The sequence below is a fragment of the Acanthochromis polyacanthus genome, chromosome 10 (assembly GCF_021347895.1).
Source record: "Acanthochromis polyacanthus isolate Apoly-LR-REF ecotype Palm Island chromosome 10, KAUST_Apoly_ChrSc, whole genome shotgun sequence".
NCBI lineage: Eukaryota > Metazoa > Chordata > Actinopteri > Pomacentridae > Acanthochromis > Acanthochromis polyacanthus.
In genome coordinates this window covers 6,700,446-6,723,009 of record NC_067122.1, presented here as the reverse complement: position 1 = coordinate 6,723,009, position 22,564 = coordinate 6,700,446, and the positions used below count along the sequence as shown (strand labels likewise).

Here is a 22,564-nt window from a genome sequence, read left to right as displayed (position 1 = left end):
GCCGCAGTCCATAAACCGTAATTAACCATTTAGCCTTAAGCTTCAGGCTACAGATGGGCCATCTCATAAATTTACACATTCATCCGTCTTCCCTAAGTCAACCTGTCCTGGACTTCCCGGTTTAATGAACCCGGTTGTTTGGACACCCCGGCTTTATCCTTCCTGTGTGAACCTTAACTCGGTTGTATTTTCAATAAAGCATCAGTCAGTCATATATTGAAGGAGGAGATTATCTCTTGTGCCAGCAGAGACACTCAAACCTGCTTCTTAGCGCGGCTTAAACTGAGCGACTCAGGGCGACTCGCAGCCTTTTCCCAGGAGGTGGGTGCTGCTGTTTCCCTCAAGTCAACCCCCCGTCAGGCTCTCACAGCGGCGCGCAACCTCGTAGCAGCTGCAGCGGTCAGAAAACAGATAGCTTAATCATTATTAACACATGTATTTGTACCCCCCTCCAGCTCGGAGAGTATGGCCACGGCACCTTCTTGGAGGTTAATGTGATTTGTCCGGTGGTAATGTACACTGGTAAGGTGCTTAGACCCTGCCATATGTTTATGCTAGACAATGCTTTCTGGGTTGAGAGGCTTACAGGGAAAACTGTCTGTGGATCTTTTCGATGGAAGAGAGGGCAGCAGATGGTCAGCTGGTCTACTTTAGTCTCAGGGTTCTGGAAGCTTGTTATTTTGGACGCCGTTTCTGTGGGGTTATTCTGAGGTCTCCCATTCTCTCCGAACGTGATCCACAGCGAAACAAAGCCCTCAGATGCAGCAGTGAAATATTAGGCGACAGAATTGAATGTCATTCCTACTGCCAGTTTAACAACCACTTTAAGTTCTCTGGGATTATTGTGAAATCTCAAACAGAGAGCTCTGTTTTGGTTGTCACTGCCCCAACTGTGTCATTCCCAGATCTGAGGGGAATGTGCTGCATTTAATTAAATGGTAATGGTGTTTCTAGATTCAATTAAAAGCGGGGATGAATCCTCATGTGGCTCGAGTGCTTTGAGCTCCCCGACGGATTGAGTTGCTTTGTGTGAAGCGAGGTGCACTGACGCCAGTGTCTTTCTCCTTTATCCCGGAGTGTCTGCTCGCAGGATGAAAACAGTTATCCGAATACCATCAGTCTGATGTCTTCCCATGGAGAAAACCCCTCGCTCTCGGAGACGAGGTTATCACAAGGGTTTAGCTTCGATACCACCTCGGAGCTTAGTGACTCCAACATCAGCAAAACCACCTCATGGAAACATGGTACCATAAAGTCCACTGTTTTCTTCACTGATTGAGGGAGCATGCTCCTTTGGACCCAAACCGTGTTTCCTTACTCGGCTGGCAATGAATGGCAGTTGCTCTGAAAAAAATTTTTTCTAGCCACACAAAAATGACTCATCTAATAGAACGCAGAGATTTGAGAGTTGTGAGATTTGAGCAGTGGTGTTGATGAGTTCTTGGCACGAGGTAGATCCCAAAGATGTGAGTGTGTAATCACCAGGAGAGCAGTGTCGGGTCACAGCGGTTTGCTTTCCGAACTGACCTGAGATTAACCTCTGAAATAAGATTATGCTCATGACACAAACTCCAGACAGAAGGTGGAGCCGTCAATGCATTATCTGTTTTGATCAACAAGTTATAGCTGTTTAGGCGTTTTAGTTTGTCACGCTCTTCTGATGGACGTTAGCAGTAACTTGAATTGAACTGCAAGGAATAATCGATTAGTTGTCCTAGTTTTTGAGTATTTAAAAAAATAAGTCCAAATGGTCTGATTTCAGCTTTCTTATTGTGAATAATTCCTGGTTTCTTTCTTCTTATATGACAGTACTATTTGAGTCGTGGACAAAACAAGAAATTTGTGGACGTCGTCCTGGAGTTTGAGACAAACTTACCTACACTACCGTTCAGAAGTTTGGGATCACTTAAAAATGTCCTTATTTTTGAAAGAAAAGCAGTCTTTTTTCAATGAAGATAGTATTAAGTGAATGATAAATCCAGTCTAGACATTGTTAATGTGGTAAATGACTATTCTAGCCGGAAACAGCTGATTTTTAATGGAATATCTCCATCGGGGTACAGAGGAACATTTCCAGCAACCATCACTCCTGTGTTCTAATGCTACATTGTGTTAGCTAATGGTGTTGAAAGGCTCATTGATGATTAGAAAACCCTTGTGTAATTATGTTAGCACATGAATGAAAGTGTGAGTTTTCATGGAAAATATGACATGGCTTGGGTGACCCCAAACTTTTGAACAGTAGTGTATGTCTGTCACTATTTTCTGACATTTTCTGACTGACTAAACAGCTTATCAATTATTTAAAAATATAGTCAACAAATTAATCCACAAAGTATGTTTGTGACTTTGTGAATATTTCCCAGTTTCTGTTCTAAGCTTGAACTTGTTACTCTTTTGAATTGCAAAACTGGCCAGCTTGCTGTTCCTTTGGAAAAATTGACCAAATCTAAGCTGAAAGTTGTGATCTTTAGTCAAAATCACGTGACTCTACATGTCTCATTCAAAAATTTGCAAATATATATATATATATATATATATATATATATATATATATATATATATATATATATATATATGTTTGCCCTGACTAGATTCTATAAAAAAAAAAAAACTAAATAAAAGATTTTGCACTCTACAGTGCAACTGGAAAGATATTCGTGACTCAGCTTCATCTAGCAGTCATGGGACAAAAATTTGAAAATGGTCAGCCAGAACTATTGGCTGGACTGGGCTAAACTACAACTTGTTAGAGTACATAAAAGTCAAGCATGGAAACTACTTAAAATTTGTAGGAAAATATGCACAGTACGTAGAATGTCCTCTTTTTTTAACAGTATTGGTAGAATCTGAGGATACTTGAAAAAATTATGTACATGTTGAGTTTCTTTATTTTTGTTTGATGAAATAAATCCATCCATTCATCCATTATCTATACACCACTTAATCCTCATTAGGGTCGTAGATGACTGGAGTCTATAACAGCTGACTTAAAGTGAAGGCAGAGGACACCCTGGATAGGTCACCAGTCTGGTGAAACAAAAATATTCATAATAATCACATAAATTAAACTTTTTTTGTTATGGAGTTACAGGATTTTATATCACAGTAAAAAAAAAAAAAAAAAAAAAGCCCTAAATCCTGCTGTGTCCAGAAACTGTTTGGGCGTTATTGGGTTAAGTCTGCATTGTTTACACGTTGATGAACTTTTTACTAGATGGATTTGCTTAATGACATTATAGACGCAGCTTTAAATGTTTTCCAGTGCAGCAGGCAAAAAAAAGAAAAGCAGGCTGCGGTTAATGCCGCCCTATAAAAAGTGCAAAATTTATCCTAAGAACTACTGCAAAAAGCAAAAGAATAAAGGGTCTGGGGCCGGGATTTGCCAGTGGAAAAAATAGTTGTCTAACCACAGAGCATGGCAGCCACCGGTAGGCAGCTGACTTCCCGCTGCAAATTTCCACCAGCTCTCTTTCCATGGCAAAATGATGTCATTTGTCGTACAGCGGTGGGCCAGATTGAGCGTTGCCACATTTAGACGTATTTCCTTGCCATATTCCTACCGTGCACGAGGTGACACCCGCCTCGGCTACACTCATCTAAATCATTGACCCTGACACTCTTCCCTGTGCTTTGCCAGATTCCAGCAAGGACTGTTTGGAGGAGATGCTGGCATTTAGGAGCACTCTTGGAGAGCATTCCTCTGCCGTTGAGTCACTCGCTCCATAAAAAGAAGAAGGGGATGGGGGTTATTTTGTACATTTAAAAAAATGCTCTGGGATTGCTTTTCTTACTGTTACAGGTACTGGAAATTTAAGAATCGGAAGCAGACGACATACTCAGCTGTGATGTCGAGGCCGTTATTTAGCAGCCGCCGTCACGTGAATCTTGAGAATGTCTCACCCCAGCCATAACTATTTGTAACAACTGTCATTTACATACATTTGCATACCGACCAAGATATAGTGTTGCTCGACTAAATCTGTCATCCCACGCCATGTAACAGGATAGATCTGGACTATTTACACATTGAAGAGGAGGTTTGGAAGGAGGGATCAGTTGCCAGGGGTTATGTGATATCGTTGAGCCCCAGGAGGCTGAGAAGGCACGTCCTGAGGCTGCACATGATGCTGGGAGAAGTGATTACCAATGCATGAAACATGCGAGAAATGCTCAGTTTTAGTCAGTGGATGACGGCAAGGTCATCACAGGTTCAGATCTAGACTGAGGAGCATCAGGGGGCTTTGAGGTCTTCACTAAGGGAGGTGTCTGTGCAGTATAGCTAATTTATTTAGCTCAAAGATTTTTCAGCTTTTGAGATTTGTAGAAGAATTTTTGGTGTCTTTATCTGAAGTTGGAATGCATAGAGTATGGATATTTATTAAGGTATTTGTGAAATTTTAGTTGGCTATTTCAAATATACACTACCGTTCCAATGTTTGGGCTCATTTCATGTTTTCCATGAAAACTCTCACTTTTATTCATGTGCTAGCATAACTGCACAAGGGTTTTCTAATCACCAGCTAGCCTTTCAACACCATTAGCTAACACAATGTGGCATTAGAACACAGGAGTGATGGTTGCTGGAAATGTTCCTCTGTACCCATATGGAGATATTCTATTAAAAATCAGGCAGTTCCAGCTAGAATATTCATTTACCACATTAACAATATCTAGACTAGATTTCTGATTCATTTAATGTTCTCTTCATTGCTTTTCTTTGAAATATAAGGACATTTCTATGTGGCATCAAACTTTTGAATGGTAGTGTATGAATATATATATATATATATTAAACTTTAAGCATTTTTTTGTATTCTGAATTTTGATTTTCAGATTTTTTTCCTAACTCCAGAAATCTTTTGTGACCAAGTATTTCAGATTTTTTTAACAAAAATTTTGTATGTTTTATATGTACACAATGAAAAAAAGCAATCTGTGTAAAGTCACTCAAAACTGCCCCAAATGACAAGTTCATACAATTTCTTTCTTTCTTACAAATTACTTAAACAGTTATCAAGTCCTGGTGTCAAACAGAACCAAGTGAGTCCATAAGGAACCATCTGGAAAGCCGTTCTTTAAAGAACCAGGTTTTGCTCTTTGGAGCCTGAAGGAACCATCTCTATTGTGACCTGCATCTACATGTGGTTTAAAAAATGTCCTTAAATGACTTCTGCATTATCAGTTTTCTTGTCAATACACAAAAATGGGACTTTTCATGATGGCTCCTATTTTTTTTTTTTTTCATATTTCTACTCAGGCATAATCATTATTTACTCTTAGTATTGCAGATGCTGACTGAATGACATGATGAGAAATACAAGTGATCATTTTAGGCTTTTGTCTTTAATAGTTCCTAAGATATTGTCATCCAAACGCAAGATTTCAGTGTTCCAATAGCATACTGAAAGTGGGTCAACTGTCAGTTTTTTTAAAAGAAACTATCTCAGAATGCGCTAACATTTCCTAGATACCATTTTAAACTTTCATAGTTTATGATACAAAGGTTTCAAGCAGACCAGAGATGACTGAGCAGAATCTTCACGTCCACTAAGGATTTGTAGCAGAGTCTGTGCCTCCATGCGTTTGGTGACATTGGAGGTCAAAGGTTCTGGCGGATAAGACTGTTCGTTCTCCTGAGGCAGTAAACAGGTTGTGACTTCACATCCTGCACTAGAGTGAAATGCCTGGAAGGTGGCCGGTGTGCTCCACAAATACACACAAACACACACACACACACACACACACACACACACACACACACACACACACACACAGTCCTTGCAGCCTGGCCTGCTTCCTCTCTTAGTGGGGAAACAATGCCATTGAAATGCAACCAGTGCGCTCACTGTGCAGCAGAAGGCAGTTTTATACTTCAGAAAAATGCAGCAGCTGGCTCGATACTGGAAAACAAATATTTTCCTCGTTTGCTCAGTCTCTTGGTGGGACCTAATGGCTTTTGTAGACAAAGCCACTTAGCTCTCAGAGCCACTTATCAGCCCAGCAACTTCATCCTGCACAGAACATCTTTGATCAACAACAGTCTTAGCGAGTTGCTGACTGTCAAACTCACTTTGCCCGGCAGCGGAATCACCGACGGCGGCTCCACGCAGGTTAATTTAAAGCGATACAGACACCTTGCTGACTTGGATCGCTCCTCAATTAAGAGGATCAGCTGAGGAGGAGCAGGAGCCGCTCTGTTGCCATGACAACCCACCGAGTGATGACTCACGTTAATTCAATCACAGGTGACACTGCAGGCTGGAGCGTAGGCCGATTAGAGAGCCGCAATCAAGTATGATGTTGATTAAGTAATCCTGCTGACTGCGTTTGTTTGGGCTCTTAGCCTCATGTTCTGGTTGTTTGTTACATAACACCTGAGTGATGCTGCAGTATGACTGAACAGACGTACATTATATGCTTGAGTTATGCTCCCGCTGCTGTTAATTCTTTGCATTTGACACGAAATTTGCAGTCAGATGCCTCTGTGTAAATCATCAGTGATTTTAAAATATTTTGTTTACAAGCAGAATCTCATAATCACACATATTTGTAAAGGTCGAAACACATAATCACCTCAAAATTCAACATTGCCTCTATCTGGCTATAAACAGAGAAGTCTTAGCAAGTCAGCGAAGTCTGAGCTAGAACAGCAGAGAGCATGACTCACTTTGGTAATGAGTCACTAAAGATTAGTGTTGTATGGTTTCTGGGTCTCTTTTGGGATAAAAATTGTTTACCGTTACCCCTGTTTGTGTCATTTATTTTGCTTCTGGAATCCAGCTCTGTTTATTCTGAATGCACATGTTAGCCACTTCTGTTCTGACCAGAAAACCTGGATACATTACAAGCTTAAGATCAAATGTCTGTTTATTATCATAAAGCCATGAAGTGAAGTGATGTTACAGTAAACTATCTCAAATCTCATTTGGTGAGGAATCCCCTGCCCTCCTGAAAGAAGCCGCGGTGGTCTCCAAACCCCATAATAAAGCTCAAATTTGTTGATGTTCATGGGGAAATTCTCTTTTTCCTCACTGCCCACGGCGAGGTCACAGTGTAGTGTCAGCAACTCAACGGCAGCTGTACAGCTCGTAGGGGATTTTATTTCTTTTGTTTCTTTCTCAAGGAGACTTTAGTAGTTTGAACAGTGTTTGACAGTGCTACACTGATGACGTATATAAAGGACAGATCTCTAATCCTCAGCGATTTTTTTGGTACCAAACAACATGTGTCCAGTCTTGGTTATTTATGCTCAAGTTAAACTTTTGTAAATGCTAAGCTATTTTTAAGATGCTGTTTAGTATTTCAGAAAACAACATTTGCTTCTTTTGTTCCATGAAACAGAATTATTTTGTAAGAAAACACTGTGTAAGTGTTAGTGCACAAACTCTTAAGCATAGTGAGCTAAATGCTAACATCAGCCATGCTAACATGTTCAAAAAGCAATCCTAGTGCAAAACTAGCACATTTCGCCCTTTGTCAAATAGCACTCCAGCTTAGGGTGAAAGGGATGTCATTAGTTCTCTTAGTTACTGTTTAAAAAAGCAAACTCTTGGACAGGATGAAAGTTTGAATTGATGACACTACAACAAACATTACAACATTGAAACCCTCTTCCCGATACCATATTAGTTGGGGATATGGGGAGGGTGTTTGGTCAGCATCAGGTGGTTCATGTCAAAGTACATAACCCAAGTTTTCCCAGCAGAACAGTTCTATGTTCATACCTCAACTTTCGGTGTTTTTTTTACTGTCGTGGCTGATTAATGTAGCTAAAAAGTTATTTATCCTCAAGAAGCCTGGAATATCTGTAGGATATTTCACAGTGATCCCTGTGAACATGATCCTTTGTCACTGATAGAGGAAAAATAATTAGGATTCATCCTCCAATGGCCATAGATGTCTGTATTTCTTAGTGACCATGTATAGAAAGATGGATGATGTCAAGCATAGCTGTCCTGATGAGTCATTTTGAAGCTCAGTGTTTTGGCAGTACCTGACTCCTCCTAAACCAAAAGAGGCAAATGGCGGAGCTGCCACACCGAAGATATGGCTCACTAGCGTCATTATGCACACCTTTAATCCTTAAAACTATTTACATAGGAGAGTTACATATAAATTTACCTCCTGTTCTGCTGTGAAGTAGTGCATTTTATTATAAGTGTCTATGGGGATTGATTTGCTTTTTGAGGCAGCCTCCAGTGGAAATTCAAGGAATTGCAGTTTGTTGGCACATCTATGTTGGCTTCATTTGTCAGTCCCAGAGGTTTACCATTTCAAACTCACTTACAAAGCCACAGCCATATTTTAAATACCTAAGCCTTGTACCAAAACAGTAAGTTTCAGACTGATATTTCAATATAATGCTCCATTTTCCTTTTTACCGAAACAGAAATATGTCATTTTATCGGCATGCGTCATCTCAGGAGATTACTGAGGCAAAGATAATTCATCTGCCTTCCAAATGAGGAGAACGAGTGCAAAATATAACAAGCATGTTGCCCTGATTTTCTCATATTTATGAGATAATCCACTCTGCTGACAGTCCCTCCAGCTTTCTCTCTGGCCCCCCTTCCCCTCGGCACCCTCTTTTCTCAGATTCTCTGTGTTTTGATTTTGCACAGCATTAAGAGAGAATTTTTGTGGCCACCATCCAAATGTTTCTTATTATCTCTTATTAATCCCGGCCCCCACAGTATGTAAGTTCAAGCATCTGATGTTTTCAACAGCTGAGTACACAGAGACAGGAGACACAGGCTTGGGATTGTGTATGTTTTTATTTGGGTGTATTATTGCCGCGGAGCTGCAGAACGGAACAACTGCATGATAGATGAGGTGGAGCTGCCTTTTACAGCTTTCAGCTCTCAGGTGTTGTCAATCCTCAGGTGCTCTCTGCCCTTATGGTATTTATACTGTAAACCAAATGCAAATCATTAAGGACTCAAGCTTCAAAGATGTCTCTAAATCCCGTATTGTGACTTCCAGTAACGAGGCTGAACTCGTGTTTATGTTTGGAATATAGATCAGGCAGTTTGGCGTACCATTTAGAGGAGGATTATAAAGGGCAGCTCAAGCAAGGCAGATGTCTGAATCTTTTTTTTTTTTCCAGGTTTTCTGCATTGCTGCTCGTTTTCATCTGCTATTGATTTAAATCCTTCCCTCGGGGCCCAGCAAGCCACGTTTCGTCACCCGCTCTGGGAGAAAAACGGCTAGATTTTTGCTGAAAATAGCACTTCTCCTCGCTCAAATTCCACAGACTAACTCGCTCAGTGCCGTGCATCTTAAAATAGATACCTCACTGTGGAGATTAAATCTGTGAGTGTCCCAGACCTCAGGAAGGACGCCTGAAAGATTCGGTTTCAGAGACATTGAACCCCTTTGATGTGTTCTCCGCTGATGTGTGTTGATGTGACGTTACAACCGATGGAAAGCGGTGGCGTTTGCTTGAGTTCGTTGCAGCAGGAATATTGCGGCTGAGTTCTATCTGGAGAGTGAATGGGTTCTGTGTGGATCTTGCTTCGAATGACAAGTCGTGTACAATAAATCACCATGAGTCCAAAGTCAAAATGGAGTTTTAATGGTGCTCATATGTGTCCTCTTTGCTAGCTTGCTGTGGCACGAAATAGAGTTTAAGATTCTGTCACTTGAGTTGCTTCTGTTCTTGCCACTGAGATCTTTTCTCCTTCACTTCTACTTAGAGTCATTTTTTCTTCTCCTCTTGTCCCTCCACCTCCAGGTTCTCCATCGCTAAGTGGAACGGGAACAGTAACGGTTCTGGTGGACGACGTCAATGATAACGTTCCCGTGTTCACCTCGGCCACCTTCCACACCACCATCATGGAGGACGCCCCGACGGGAACAGATGTCTTGTTGGTCAACAGCTCGGATGCAGACGTTGGACTCAATGGTGTTATCAGGTATTCTGATTTTGACTTGTTTTCTGATCATTTATGTTATTAATATTATTTATTTATTAAGAAACAACTGTGTCTTTGTTCTCTGAACTCTAAGCAGTTTCTGGGTGTTTTTTGTTCCTGTCATATTTTTACTCACTGCATTATGAAGTCATGCAACTCCATGGCCACAGCAAAAGCACGGGTAGAAGTAGAGACGCCTCTGAAATCTGTACGATATAATATATAATAGAAAATATACTACCATTCAAAAGTTTGGAGTCACTTAGAAATGTCCTTGTTTTTGAAAGAACAGCAGTTTTTTTTCAATGAAGATAGCATTAAATTTATTCTAGTAGTATAGTTCTAATGCCACATTGTGCTAGCTAATGGTGTTGAAAGGCTAACTGATGATTAGAAAACCCTTGTGCAGGTATGTTAGAACATGGATAAAAGTGTAAGTTTTCATGGAAAGCATGAAATTGTCTGGATGACCCTCAACCTTTGAATGGTAGTGTACATAAATAGCAAAGTTGATTTTTTTTTTTATCAGAGAAGAAAACAAACAGGAATCAGCATGTACAACATTTTTCCCAAGTGCCCACATGTGTTACCATGCTAGACAGAAATGGTGGCTGCCCACACTAAAGATATTTTACAGTTAAGATTTTTAATTTAACTTCACGTTTGTCTACTTTTTCCTCTGTGTAAACACAGCCTGCAGTTCAGCCCAGTTTACCACAATTTTGGTCACGTGACTGAATCAGTAATGGCTTCACGATCTCACTGAGGAGCACAGATTATTGTTTTTTGTAGTCTGCTTACTGCAAAAACTTTATTTTTGCCAATTTTTTAGATGAGAAATGTAGAAAAAAAAGTGATGTTTATTAAATATCAAATATTTAGCATAGATTTTGTTGCCAAAACTGGAAGTCACTCATATTTACATTAGAAACTTTAAAGTCAGACAGTTCTGAAAAAAATTGTATAATTTGTGCCGTTAAAAACATACATGTCATGCCTTCCAAACTTACTGGGGATTTCTGAATTAATAATTAATAATATGGTTATCATATAATATGGATAATATGGTTTGTTGTGTCTTTTCCTGACCTAATTACATTTACATATTTTTCATGAGGAGGTTGCTTTTTACCTTTATTACGTAGATAGTCGACAAACTTCGGCCAGTGTCCCCAGCCAAACTCAAACATTGTGGCTCATCAGGCTCCTGGTGTGTCCTGACCTGTTTCCATGTTTTCAGACCTTGGCTGCTCTCCAAAGCACTTTTGACCCAACTGATAAATGGGTTTGGTGGCTCTGATCCAGCTACTTCAATCATTCTTTAAATACCTTGATTCTCATCAAAGAGCGACTTGAAAGTGAGTTCCAGTTAAAATGGGCCTCATAATGAAATAACTACCCTTACAAAGTAAGTTTACATTTAAATTTCATCAGTAGACGAAGAAAGCCCCAGAGTTTCACCAAAAGTGCGCTCTCCTGTTAAGACTTGATTACTGGTTTTATTTAAATGGCCAGAGAAAGACAGAAATATAAAATACAGTTAAAGAATAAGGAGCAATAGATTGTTTGAACTGAAAGTTTATTTACAATTTTACTTTATTACTAACAGTTTCATTCAGAAATAAAATCTTCTGTCGATTATTTTTTACAATCTCATGGAGATCTATGTCACTCTGTACTGTTCAAGTATGTAGTGAGTAATCAGGTCAGTTTAAGTTTGCTTTGGTGTGAAACTAGCCTTTCAGGGCCATACAAGACTGGGATTTGGCTTGCCTCACGCCCTCACTGAAACACTTTACTTCATCACCAGCTTTGTGAAATTCCAGTCCGATGTTGCAATTGATGACAGGAGTTTAGTCGGAGAGTGTAGAGTTTTAGTCAACACCCAAAGTCATTGTTTCAGGTTGCGATTTTCAAGCTGGACAACAGCTTTTTCACACTCTCAGCCCCCTTCGTGGGGAAGCTTGTAAGGGCTTCTGGCCGGTCTCTCTGAAGCCGGACGCTGACTCAAGTCCAATCCCTTCTCTTTCCTCGGTAACCCCACTGGGTGCACATTAGGGGGTACTGCAGCGTGCTCCAGTTTCCCGAAACATGATAATGAGGATGTTAATTGTCTATGACAGTACAAGATGTGCCCATCGGGGGTTCCAGGGGGTTCGAGGCCCTTAATGGAGACCAGAACCGGTTACCTTCAGTTATTAGTTTAGCTTCTCACAGCCCATTAAATGAAAGTCCCAAACCTGGACCTGCCTCTGGATTGTGTTCTGACCACAAGCATCTGTGGAGCATTTATGTTGCTGATGATGTCTAAATAAGCTGCCCCTGCGTCCACTCGGCGTTCACACGTTGTTCTGTAATTTGTCGTCCCTTCTCTGGAGGGGGATGATTTTTCCAGGAGCCTTTTCAAAATATGCACTGGTGTGTACATGTATGTGTCAGTTTACATTTATGTCTGGATCCTGTTGGAGACTCATGAGATACGTGGAGAAACATGATATTGAGTTGAAAGCAAAAGAGCGGAGCCGCTCAGTGCTGATGAGTTTCATGTTACATGATGTTATGTATGTACCTAATTTATGTTTTGTTTGTATTGCATGCGATATATTTATATAACTGAATTGAATTTTGAACTTTTTTCTCTTATAATTTCAATGTTCCACAATAAGTATAATTAAATTGAGTAAGATAAATGAAGTAAAAGGATTCTAAAGTTCAGTAGAGAAGGCAGCTGCCTGAGTTACAGAGACTCTGTGAGCAGTGAAGCAGAAAACTGTGGCTGTGTTTGATAGAGTATGAAGGTAGACAGCTCAGTCAGTTAACTCACTGATTTGATGTCACCCCAGTATGTCATGGTGACCCTTATTGATCATATTTGTCTCCTAAATACTATCTAGTAAGGCTTGAAACAGTGCCCTCTGTAGACCACATTGTGGCACAAAGTCCTGCAGTCAGTGGCACTGGAGCAGATCTGCAGAGACTGTTCTAAGGGAATGACTCACCTGATGTTCAGTGTTTACATTACAGACACTTATAATAGCACAGTCACCTCACTGTAATACAAGCTGTTCATGTTGCAGGAACTGATTTAGCTCCACAGAAACTGAGTTGAAGTAATCTATGAAATTTGGTCTCATTTCATATTTTGTGTCTCGTCTTTTTATTTATTCTAAACAGAAAAGTCATTTGAATATTGAAAGTTTTCGGCAATATTTCCAAATACAAACTACATGTTTTACAAAGATGGGTGTACATTTGCAGTAGGGATTTTTTTCAGACAAGACTAATGATAATTGGAAGTTAAACCCATGAAAGTGAAAATTGCTCAGTCTAATTGTTTTGTTTTGATAGTTTAGGATACATTCTTATAATGGATTTTACGGCATTTTAAATTGAAATATTGTCCAGCTTCATTGCTTCTCTGTGGCAATAAGCTGAATAAGTTTGTGATGTTGACAAAAACAAGACATTTGACATCATCTTGGGCTTTGAGAAATCCTGAGCAATTTTTCTTTTTACTTTTCACCAAACAACAAATTGATAAATCGACAAAATGATCACCAGTGAAATAACTGATTTAGTAATTAGTTGCAGCTGTCACTGAGATGTGTCCTCCTTTTTCTATCTCTCCTGCAGCTATAGCCTGAGTGGAGGCCATGGCCAGTTCTCCATTAACCCGGCTACAGGACAGATTATCACCAGCTCCCTGCTGGACCGAGAAGACAGGGCCAATTACCAGCTGCTGGTTGTGGCGACAGATGGAGGGCAGCCCGAGGGTTTGTCCAGCTCTGCCACCGTGTCCGTGACGGTCGCCGACATCAATGATAACCCTCCACGCTTCCACCACCACCCCTACGTCACCCACATCCCCGCCTACACTGCAGCAGGTCAGTACATGTCTTAGAACATACTAAAGTGTCATGATTTGCACCTGTTCTCTCTGGTACTGCACTGGGACCTTGGTTTAATTATATGTTGGTGTCAGGCCAAGCTTCACTACCTAAGTTTTGAACAGGTTTTTTTTCTTTTCTTGTAGAATCAAGTATAGATATGGAAAGTATTGTCATTAACTTTCTGAACCCCCTGCAGTTTCTGAAGGTTTATTTCTTTACACTTTTGCTCACTGTGGTCTCATTTTTCATTGTCATATAAAGTCTTGCACCTCTCTTAAAGGAGCACAACAATAGAGAGAACTCAAAATTATCTTCTGTGCAGCAGGACACAGTTACAGTGCCATAAATCATAAAGATATTGCAAAAACAAAAGCTGGATTTTTAAGCATGCTGCATTAATTTATTTACCACAGCCTGTACTTCAGCTCAATACTAATTTTTGATAAGTGACTGCTGTTGAGTCAGTCATAGTTTCTCAGTTGTAACAAAGAGCATTATGCATTTATGAACCACTGGAAAGTTGAAACTCTGAGGATTCTTTCTATTTACTACCATTTCTGGCTTGAATAAATGGCGTAATGTTGGTTTCAGAGTTAGTAAAAGGAAATTTTAGTTGTAATTCGAACTCTTTTTTTCAAATTCTTTATGTCTGCTTATAAATGTTTTTGTCCAAAATTGCACAGAGTGCCTTCATTGAATGTGGTGAAACTAATTTATACCCATGTGTGTCTTCAGGGTCCTTGGTCTTTGCTGTGACTGTCACTGATGAGGACTCGGGCTCCAACGCCCAGCTGCATTACTCCCTGATGGGTCGCAACTCTGAGAAATTCAAGATCGACCCAGTCAGAGGTGCCATTACTGCCAATGAGAAGCTTACTGGAAGTTCAGAAGTCACTCTGACAGTTCGTGTCAAAGACGGCGGAGCTAATCCCAAAACGGATACAACTACTGTGACTGTCCGCTTTGTTACTGGAGGAAACTTTCCTGTAATTAAACTGAAGGAACATGTGTTCACATTCCCTGAGAGCCAACCCAACAACCACGTTGTTACAACAGTGACTGGGTCTTCTATGAGGGGTGGACCGCTGTCATATTACATTGCCAGCGGAAACCTGGATAACGCCTTTCATATAGACCAGCTATCAGGGGAGTTGTCGATCAGACATCCGCTGGATTATGAACACATTCAGAAGTATGTTCTCTGGATCGAGGCCAGAGATCAGGGCTTCCCACCTTACTCCTCTTATGAGAAGGTAGAAATAACTGTGCTGGACGTGAATGACAATCACCCAGTGTTTGATAAGGACCCCTTCCATGCTGAGATATTGGAGAATCTTTCACCTCAGCGGGTGCTGATGGTCTCCGCTGTTGATCTGGACAGCGGCCCTAATGGACAGCTGGAATACGCCATCATTGATGGCAACAAAGAGAACAGTTTTAGCATCAATCGAGCCACTGGTGAAATACGAACCACCAGGCCGCTGGACCGCGAGAAGGTGGCTCTGTACACTTTGAAAGTCAAAGCCACTGACCGGGGTTTGCCACCCAAAAACACTGCTGTCAAAGTGCTAATCAACGTGCTGGACGTGAATGACAATGCCCCCAGGTTTTCCAAGATCTTTAGTGCTACAGTGGCTGAAAATGCACCTGTGGGTTACACTGTCACCAGAGTCACCACCACAGATGAGGATGCTGGTTCGAATGCCATTAGCCGATATTCAATTACAGATACCAGCCTTCCATTCAATATTAATCCAAACACAGGAGATATAACAATTAGTAGGCCACTCAACAGAGAGGACACTGATCACTACATTGTAAAGGTAACTGCCCATGACTCTGGCTGGACTGTAAGCACAGATGTCACCATATTTATCACGGATATTAATGATAATGCCCCCAGATTCAGTCGGCCATCTTACTATCTGGACTACCCTGAGCTCACAGAGGTGGGCTCCCTGGTGACACAGGTGTCTGCCACTGATCCTGACGAAGGTTTCAATGGCAAAATTTTCTATTTCATTCGATCCCAGTCGGAATATTTCAGAATTAACGCCAGCACTGGGGAGATATTTGTGAAGCAGCAGTTACAATATCAGAACTCAACAGGTGCTACTAGTATAAATATAAATCGGCACAGCTTCATTGTCACGGCCTCAGACCGAGCCGTCAAGCCTTTGATGAGTGAGACGACAGTGATTGTGAACATTGTAGACAGTAACGATAATCCTCCTGAATTTGATTCCCCCAGCTACTTTACTCCTGTCACAAAAAGTGTCAAGGTTGGCACCAGGCTTATTAGAGTTATAGCTCATGACAAAAAAGACTTTGGCCTTAATTCTGAGGTTGAGTACTTAATAACAGGTGGAAACAGCTCAAGCAAATTCAGACTGGATAAAACAAGTGGATGGATTACTGTTGCCTCCTCCCTCACATCTGATATGAATAAAATTTTCCTCATCGACGTCACTGCGAGTGACAGAGGAAATCCTCCTCTGTCGGCTCGAACGTCAGTGAGAATAGCAGTCACAGAGGAAAACCACCACACACCTGAGTTCTCACAAAGCCAAATCTCAGCTACTGTACCTGAAAGCCTTGCTGTTGGGACAGCAATTAGGACGCTGTCTGCCAGAGACAAAGATAAAGAGATGAATGGCCTTGTCACATACAATATTACTACAGGCAACGACAAGGGTCTGTTTGCACTTAATAGTAAAACTGGAGTGTTATCCCTGGCTCACCCTCTGGACTTTGAAGAGAAGCAACAACATGAGCTTAGAATTTCAGCCACTGATGGCGGTTGGATTGCAAAAACAAGCTATGTCTCCATCACAGTACACGTGACTGATGTGAACGACAACCCTCCTGTGTTTGATCCCGACGAGTACTTCCCCATTGTTCAGGAGAACGTTCCCAGTGGCACCACTGTGGTCAAACTGAACGCCGTAGACCGCGATTCAGGAGCTAACGCGGTCATGGCTTACGTTATTCAGTCATCAGACAGTGACCTCTTTGTTATCGACCCGAACACAGGCACCATTACCACCCAGGGCTTCTTGGACTATGAGGCGAAACAGGTCTACCATTTAACAGCAAAGGCCTTCAATGTCCCAGACGAGGAACGCTGCAGCTTCGCCAACGTCAACATTCAGCTAAAGGGAGCCAATGAATACGTACCCCGCTTTGTCTCCAAACAGTACTACTTTGAAATCTCTGAAGCCGCTCCAAAAGGCACAGTGGTTGGGGAGGTTTTTGCCAGTGATCGAGACCAAGGAGAAGATGGAGTGGTTTACTACCTCATTTTTGGTAAGAGCAGAAAGAAGGGCTTTGGCATCAACAAGACAACTGGCCAGATTTATGTCACAGGTACTCTAGACCGTGAGAAAGAGGAAAAGATTTCACTGAAGGTGTTAGCCAAGAATGCAGGAAGCATCCGTGGGGCAGATATAGATGAGGTATTTGTTAATATCACTATTCTTGATGCCAATGATCCACCTGTATTTACCCAAGAACTGTATGATGTGCAGGTTAGTGAAGGCCTGTCACCTGGTGGCCTGGTTACCTTTGTGAGTGCTGAGGACTCAGACTCTGTCCCGAGCTGGAGCAGATTTTCTTACTCAATCGCTCCTGAGTTTGATAAAAATGTTTTTACTATCAACCCAAAAACTGGCCAAGTGTCTGTAGCTGCAGAGCTAGACAGAGAAACAACCCCAGTGTATAATCTGACTGTTCTTGCTGTGGATACTGGCACGCCTCCTGCAACCGGAAGCACCACTGTGATCGTGAATCTGGAAGATATCAACGACAATGGTCCAACTTTGACAACCGCCTATGCTGAGGTAATGGAGAACCAGAGAGCCGCCACTGGAGTTACAACTCTGACAGCCTCTGATCCAGATCTACCACCTAACCAAGGCCCTTTCTTATTCAGCCTCCTCAATTCTGGTTCTGCCAACAGCTACTTCAGTCTGAGTCCAGCTGGAGTGTTAACCACCAGTCGGGAGATCGACAGAGAACAGATTAGTGACTTCTACCTCTCTGTTGTGATAAAGGACTCTGGTGTGCCTCAAATGTCCTCCACAGGAACAATTCACGTCAAAGTAAATGATCAGAACGACAATCCTTCAGAGCCGAGGTCCATGGAAATCTTTGTCCACTACTTTGGAAACATGTTTCCCGGAGGTTCTTTGGGAGATGTCAAACCTCAAGACCCTGACATCCAGGATAGGTTCCACTGCTCCCTTATCCCTCCATCATCTGGTCTGTTCAGTATCCCAACTGGAACCTGCAGCCTCAACTCTAAAGCTCGCTCTAACGATGGAACTTTTGAACTAACCATCCGCAGCAGTGATGGCGTCCACGGTTCAGTCAGCAATACAGCCAGAGTCCTCTTCATGGGCTTCACCAATGCCACAGTAGACAACAGCATTCTCATCCGCCTCCAATCTGACGGAGTTAAAAGCTTCCTCACCAACCACTACCTCAGCTTCTTACGCATTGCCAACTCTCAGCTAGCAGGACTAGGCACCGGGGTGCTGCTTTATGGAGCATTTGAGCTCAACAATCAAACTTTCCTGATGGCAGCTGTGAAACGGGGCCACGGACAATATGTGAACCCCAGCGGCGTGGCCACATTCTTCCAAAGTATCAAAGACATTTTATATAGACAGAGCGGGGTGCAAATAGATGCGGTGGACCATGATCCTTGCACACGTAACCCATGCCAGAATGGAGGCAGCTGCAAGCGGCGTCTCAGTGTCGGGCCTGATATGAAGACAGAGGAAAGTGTCCCAGTGATCCTTGTTTCCAACCACCCCCTGCAGCCCTACGCCTGCAGCTGCAGGCCAGGATACACAGGAGCTCTGTGTGAGACAGACATCGACGAGTGCCAGCCATCGCCCTGCCACAATGGCGGCACCTGCCATAATCTGGTGGGGGGTTTCTCCTGCACCTGTCCTGAGGGTTTCACCGGGATGGCCTGTGAGAGGGATATCAACGAATGCCTTTCCAATCCCTGCAAAAATGGGGCGTTGTGCCAGAACTTCCCTGGCGGCTTCAACTGTCTCTGTAAATCCGGCTTTGCAGGTACTGCACACACAGGAGTCACATTTTATGTCTGACAGTACAGTGGCACTTGTTAGGCTGAGGAAAAACCATGTGGGGACACTCAGATACATGTACACAATAATGCACTCACACACATGGCTGCAGGTCCAATAAAAATATTTGCTTTTGAATGTTTCCAAGAGGTGTTTGAAGCCATAGCATACAAGCATGGCTGCCAAAAACAGTTTGGTTTTTGGATTACTAGTTGGGGGGTATCAGCTGTGATGCATATCAGCCTGCCATGTTTGCTTTAATAAAAAGGATGATGCGAAGCTGACCCTAGTCAGGACTCGAGTCTAGACTCCACACACAGTATCGCGTTTCATTGTGTGCCTTTATGCACATGAAACTGTGACCACACACAGACAGACTTCTAATCCAACTGTATACACAGGGATTCCTTAATCAAGGATTTCTCATTTGGCTGTGTGTTTACAGTTGTATGAGAAATGAGCAGCTTTATAAAAGATCCAATCAGGCCTTTTAATTTGGAAAAGTAATGAATACACTACATTATTAGCCTTGATAAAAGGGGAGTGGATTTTAAGTGGAGTTACTGAAACAGTCATTTGGACTCTGTGTGCTGTCCAACCTCTGACTGCAGCATCTGAAAAAGATTTTCAAAGCGGACTGTAGCAGGCGATTTGCCTCAAGTCAAGTCATTACTGTCCTTTTTTATTATGAGGGTAAAAAATGACCACACATCTTTAGGTTTCATCAAGATGAATGACCCTCCTGCAGAAATGCACCTATTGACTTACAGTAGTTTGCATGCCCTCACAGTGAACTCTCAACTTCCTGTTTTCCCCGACTGGTTTTTGGCAGCAGAATCTGTCTCCATTAAGAAACTTGTCTCAGGATTTACAGCATAAAATATATTTTTCAGAAGGTCATTGTCCGTCCTTTCTATTGTACCATGCATGAATCATTTGTTCTGTTGCCCCGGTGCATTATTTTTATTATCAGTGTCACATTCCTTATCGTGATGTCAAATCTTTCAGTGTGTTTGCCTGGACGTGTGCCAGTGATTCATGTGCATTGCAATTTTTTGTCTTTTTCCAATGCATAAAGACAAAACAAAACAAAAAAATCAGGCAAATGTAATTCGATCTGGCAGTGATTTTGGAAATCACATTTTTCTTAGTGAGAAGAATCTGCCAATTGAATGAGATCATTTCTCTTTTCCTATGAAAGTTTCAAGATGTTGTTTTGGATCAGATGATGTCATCTTGGACCAGTGATCTTTATTCCAAAATAACATTGATTATTTGAGGAAATCTTAAAGCCCCTCTCCGGTCCATGATTTAAAACCTAAAAACTTGTCTCAAAGTTACACATTTAGAAATGTTTTTCAATGGAAATAATCCCTGCACGCCTTAGAGTGGCTTAGATGTAACTCTAAACTGTTTCGCCCTCTATAATGCAGATCTTTGAAACTCCTGCCTCTCCTTCCAGTCACAGCAGCTCATCTACAACTTTGCTCAAACAATGTAAAACTATTTTAGTGGCTAGTTCTAGAAGTAATTCAGCCATATATGTTGGAACAGAAAAACGGATTCTGAGGAAGAATAATGATTTCAAAATAAATTCCCTAAGTTTGTTATAGAGATTGACTGATCATTAGGTCCATTACTAAATCTTTAAAAAAAAAAAAATTATTCAAATGTTTCACTTTTACTCACAGCATATGATTGTTTACGCCTCATAAGTAAGAGTCAATCAGCACTGAAGGATAAATGTTGCAAACTTTTGGTATAAAACTTTAAGAAACGCATTTCTAACAAGTTTTATATAGCAGTTTGTGATATTCTAAATTTTGATATTTTCAGTTCCTAAGACTGGTTATTGATCTCCTCAATTACTAATAATCAATTTTGGTAAAAAAAAAAAACAATGAAAAAGACATCTTCATCAAGTCACGGTTTGTTAGTGTTGACACAGTGCTGATTGCTTATTTTCCACATGTTAGGTCTTCCAGCATATATAAAACTCCATATGGACGTGTTGACAATGTAAAAAAGCTTTATTTTCACCGGAGGGGTCTTTAATAGAACTTCACTAAAACAGACTAGCTTCTTTCTAGAGCATAAATAAGATTTTGAGGCTAACTGCATATGTCAGTGTCTTCTTGCAGTGCTTTTCTCAGCTGTGAGGCGATGAAAGGTCTGCATGACTTGGCCTGTGGGGAAAGTGAACTATGCTCTCCTCGGGGTTTTTCTGTCTTGTCTGCCACCCCATCCATTTTAATTTGTGTTGTTCTGTGAACCCAGGCAAAACGTGCGATTCCATCATCAATCACTGTGAGTGTAACCCTTGTTTTAATGGCGGTTCCTGTCAGAATCTGGTGGATGGATATGACTGTCAGTGTCCGTTCGGTAAGTAATAGTAGGAAACTGTGAGCGTATTGCAGAACCCTGGTAAAGTGAAAAGCAAGATGGACAGTTTCAGACGTGAAGAAAAGCCAGTTATTCCAGTCTTAATCCATGATTTCTTAAGCAAATGTGGATACTGTCATTTCATTTTGTCTCCATTTCTCATTCTCCCATGAAAAGCCTCCAATTAAAGTGAAAAGGAGAAGTTTGTAACTTTCTCAAGATTGTTTCATAAGATTATGATCTGTAATATCTGCTTTGTTTCGTCTATAAAAAGAACATATAATACAGCTTGATGAAGATTCCGTTTTATCTGAAGATATTTTTATCACAGCAGCACCGTGAATCATTCATTGGCTTCCTCTCTGATTCCACTTTTGGTCTGTTTTTGTCCTCAGGGGTTTTCGGCAAACACTGTGAACTGAACAGCTATGGCTTTGAGGAGCTCTCCTACATGGAGTTTCCGTCTCTGGATCCCAACAATAACTACATATATATCAAGTTTGCTACCCTGAAGAGCAACGCGCTGCTTATGTACAACCACGACAACCAGACTGGAGACAAGGCGGAGTTCTTGGCGTTGGAAATCTTCGAGGGACAGATGCGCTTCTCTTTCAACTTGGGCAGTGGAACTTACAAACTGATGACCATGATAAAAGTCTCGGACGGGAAGTTCCACACAGTCATCGCCAGGAGAGCTGGGATGGTAAGAAGGACTGCTTTCATGGTAGAAATTAGCTCACATGTTAAAGGTTTCTCATGCATTCTTGAAAAGTGTTTCAGTGAGTGCATTCTTAGTTTTTATGGGTCTAAAAACACAGAGGAAAATCAGACAAACGCCACATGGTATGGACGTATACAGCACATTCAATAGCATTTAGGTCCTGGGCTTTTATGGCTGAAAGCGACAGCCAAATTTGGCCTTATATTCTTTTTTGCACCATCAGATGATAATTAAACTCCCCTAAACCACAGGTAGCTCAGCTTATGGTTTTCATGGTTTGTAATTATATTTTATTGCTCGTTGTGATTTACAATACCAGGATCCAAAGTGACCCTGAACGTTGAAATTCTGTCTCCTGTGCTCTGAATGAGAGGCTTCTCCCTGCCAGCAATGCAGTGGCAAGGAAAGAGGGAAAAAACCCAACAAGGCCCTGTCAAACCTTCTATAATGTAGCCCTCCTGCTGGACTTCAAATCTGTCATTTCCCACCGTGCGCTGGGAGTTTCATAGGAAGCTGGTAAAATCGTTAAATTGTCAGTTTTGAGATGGTGCGGAG

General features: G+C 41.5%; 1 protein-coding gene across 1 annotated transcript in view; it reads left to right on the top strand.

The window, feature by feature from the left end:
• The window catches only part of LOC110954880 (protocadherin Fat 4), a 134,460-nt gene that overhangs the window by 84,317 nt on the left and 27,579 nt on the right, over positions 1–22,564 (top strand). Inside the window, 5 exon segments of the mRNA XM_022199627.2 lie at positions 9,737–9,917; positions 13,551–13,801; positions 14,543–18,892; positions 21,184–21,288; positions 21,684–21,991. Coding sequence (XP_022055319.2) covers positions 9,737–9,917; positions 13,551–13,801; positions 14,543–18,892; positions 21,184–21,288; positions 21,684–21,991 — 5,195 coding nt within the window.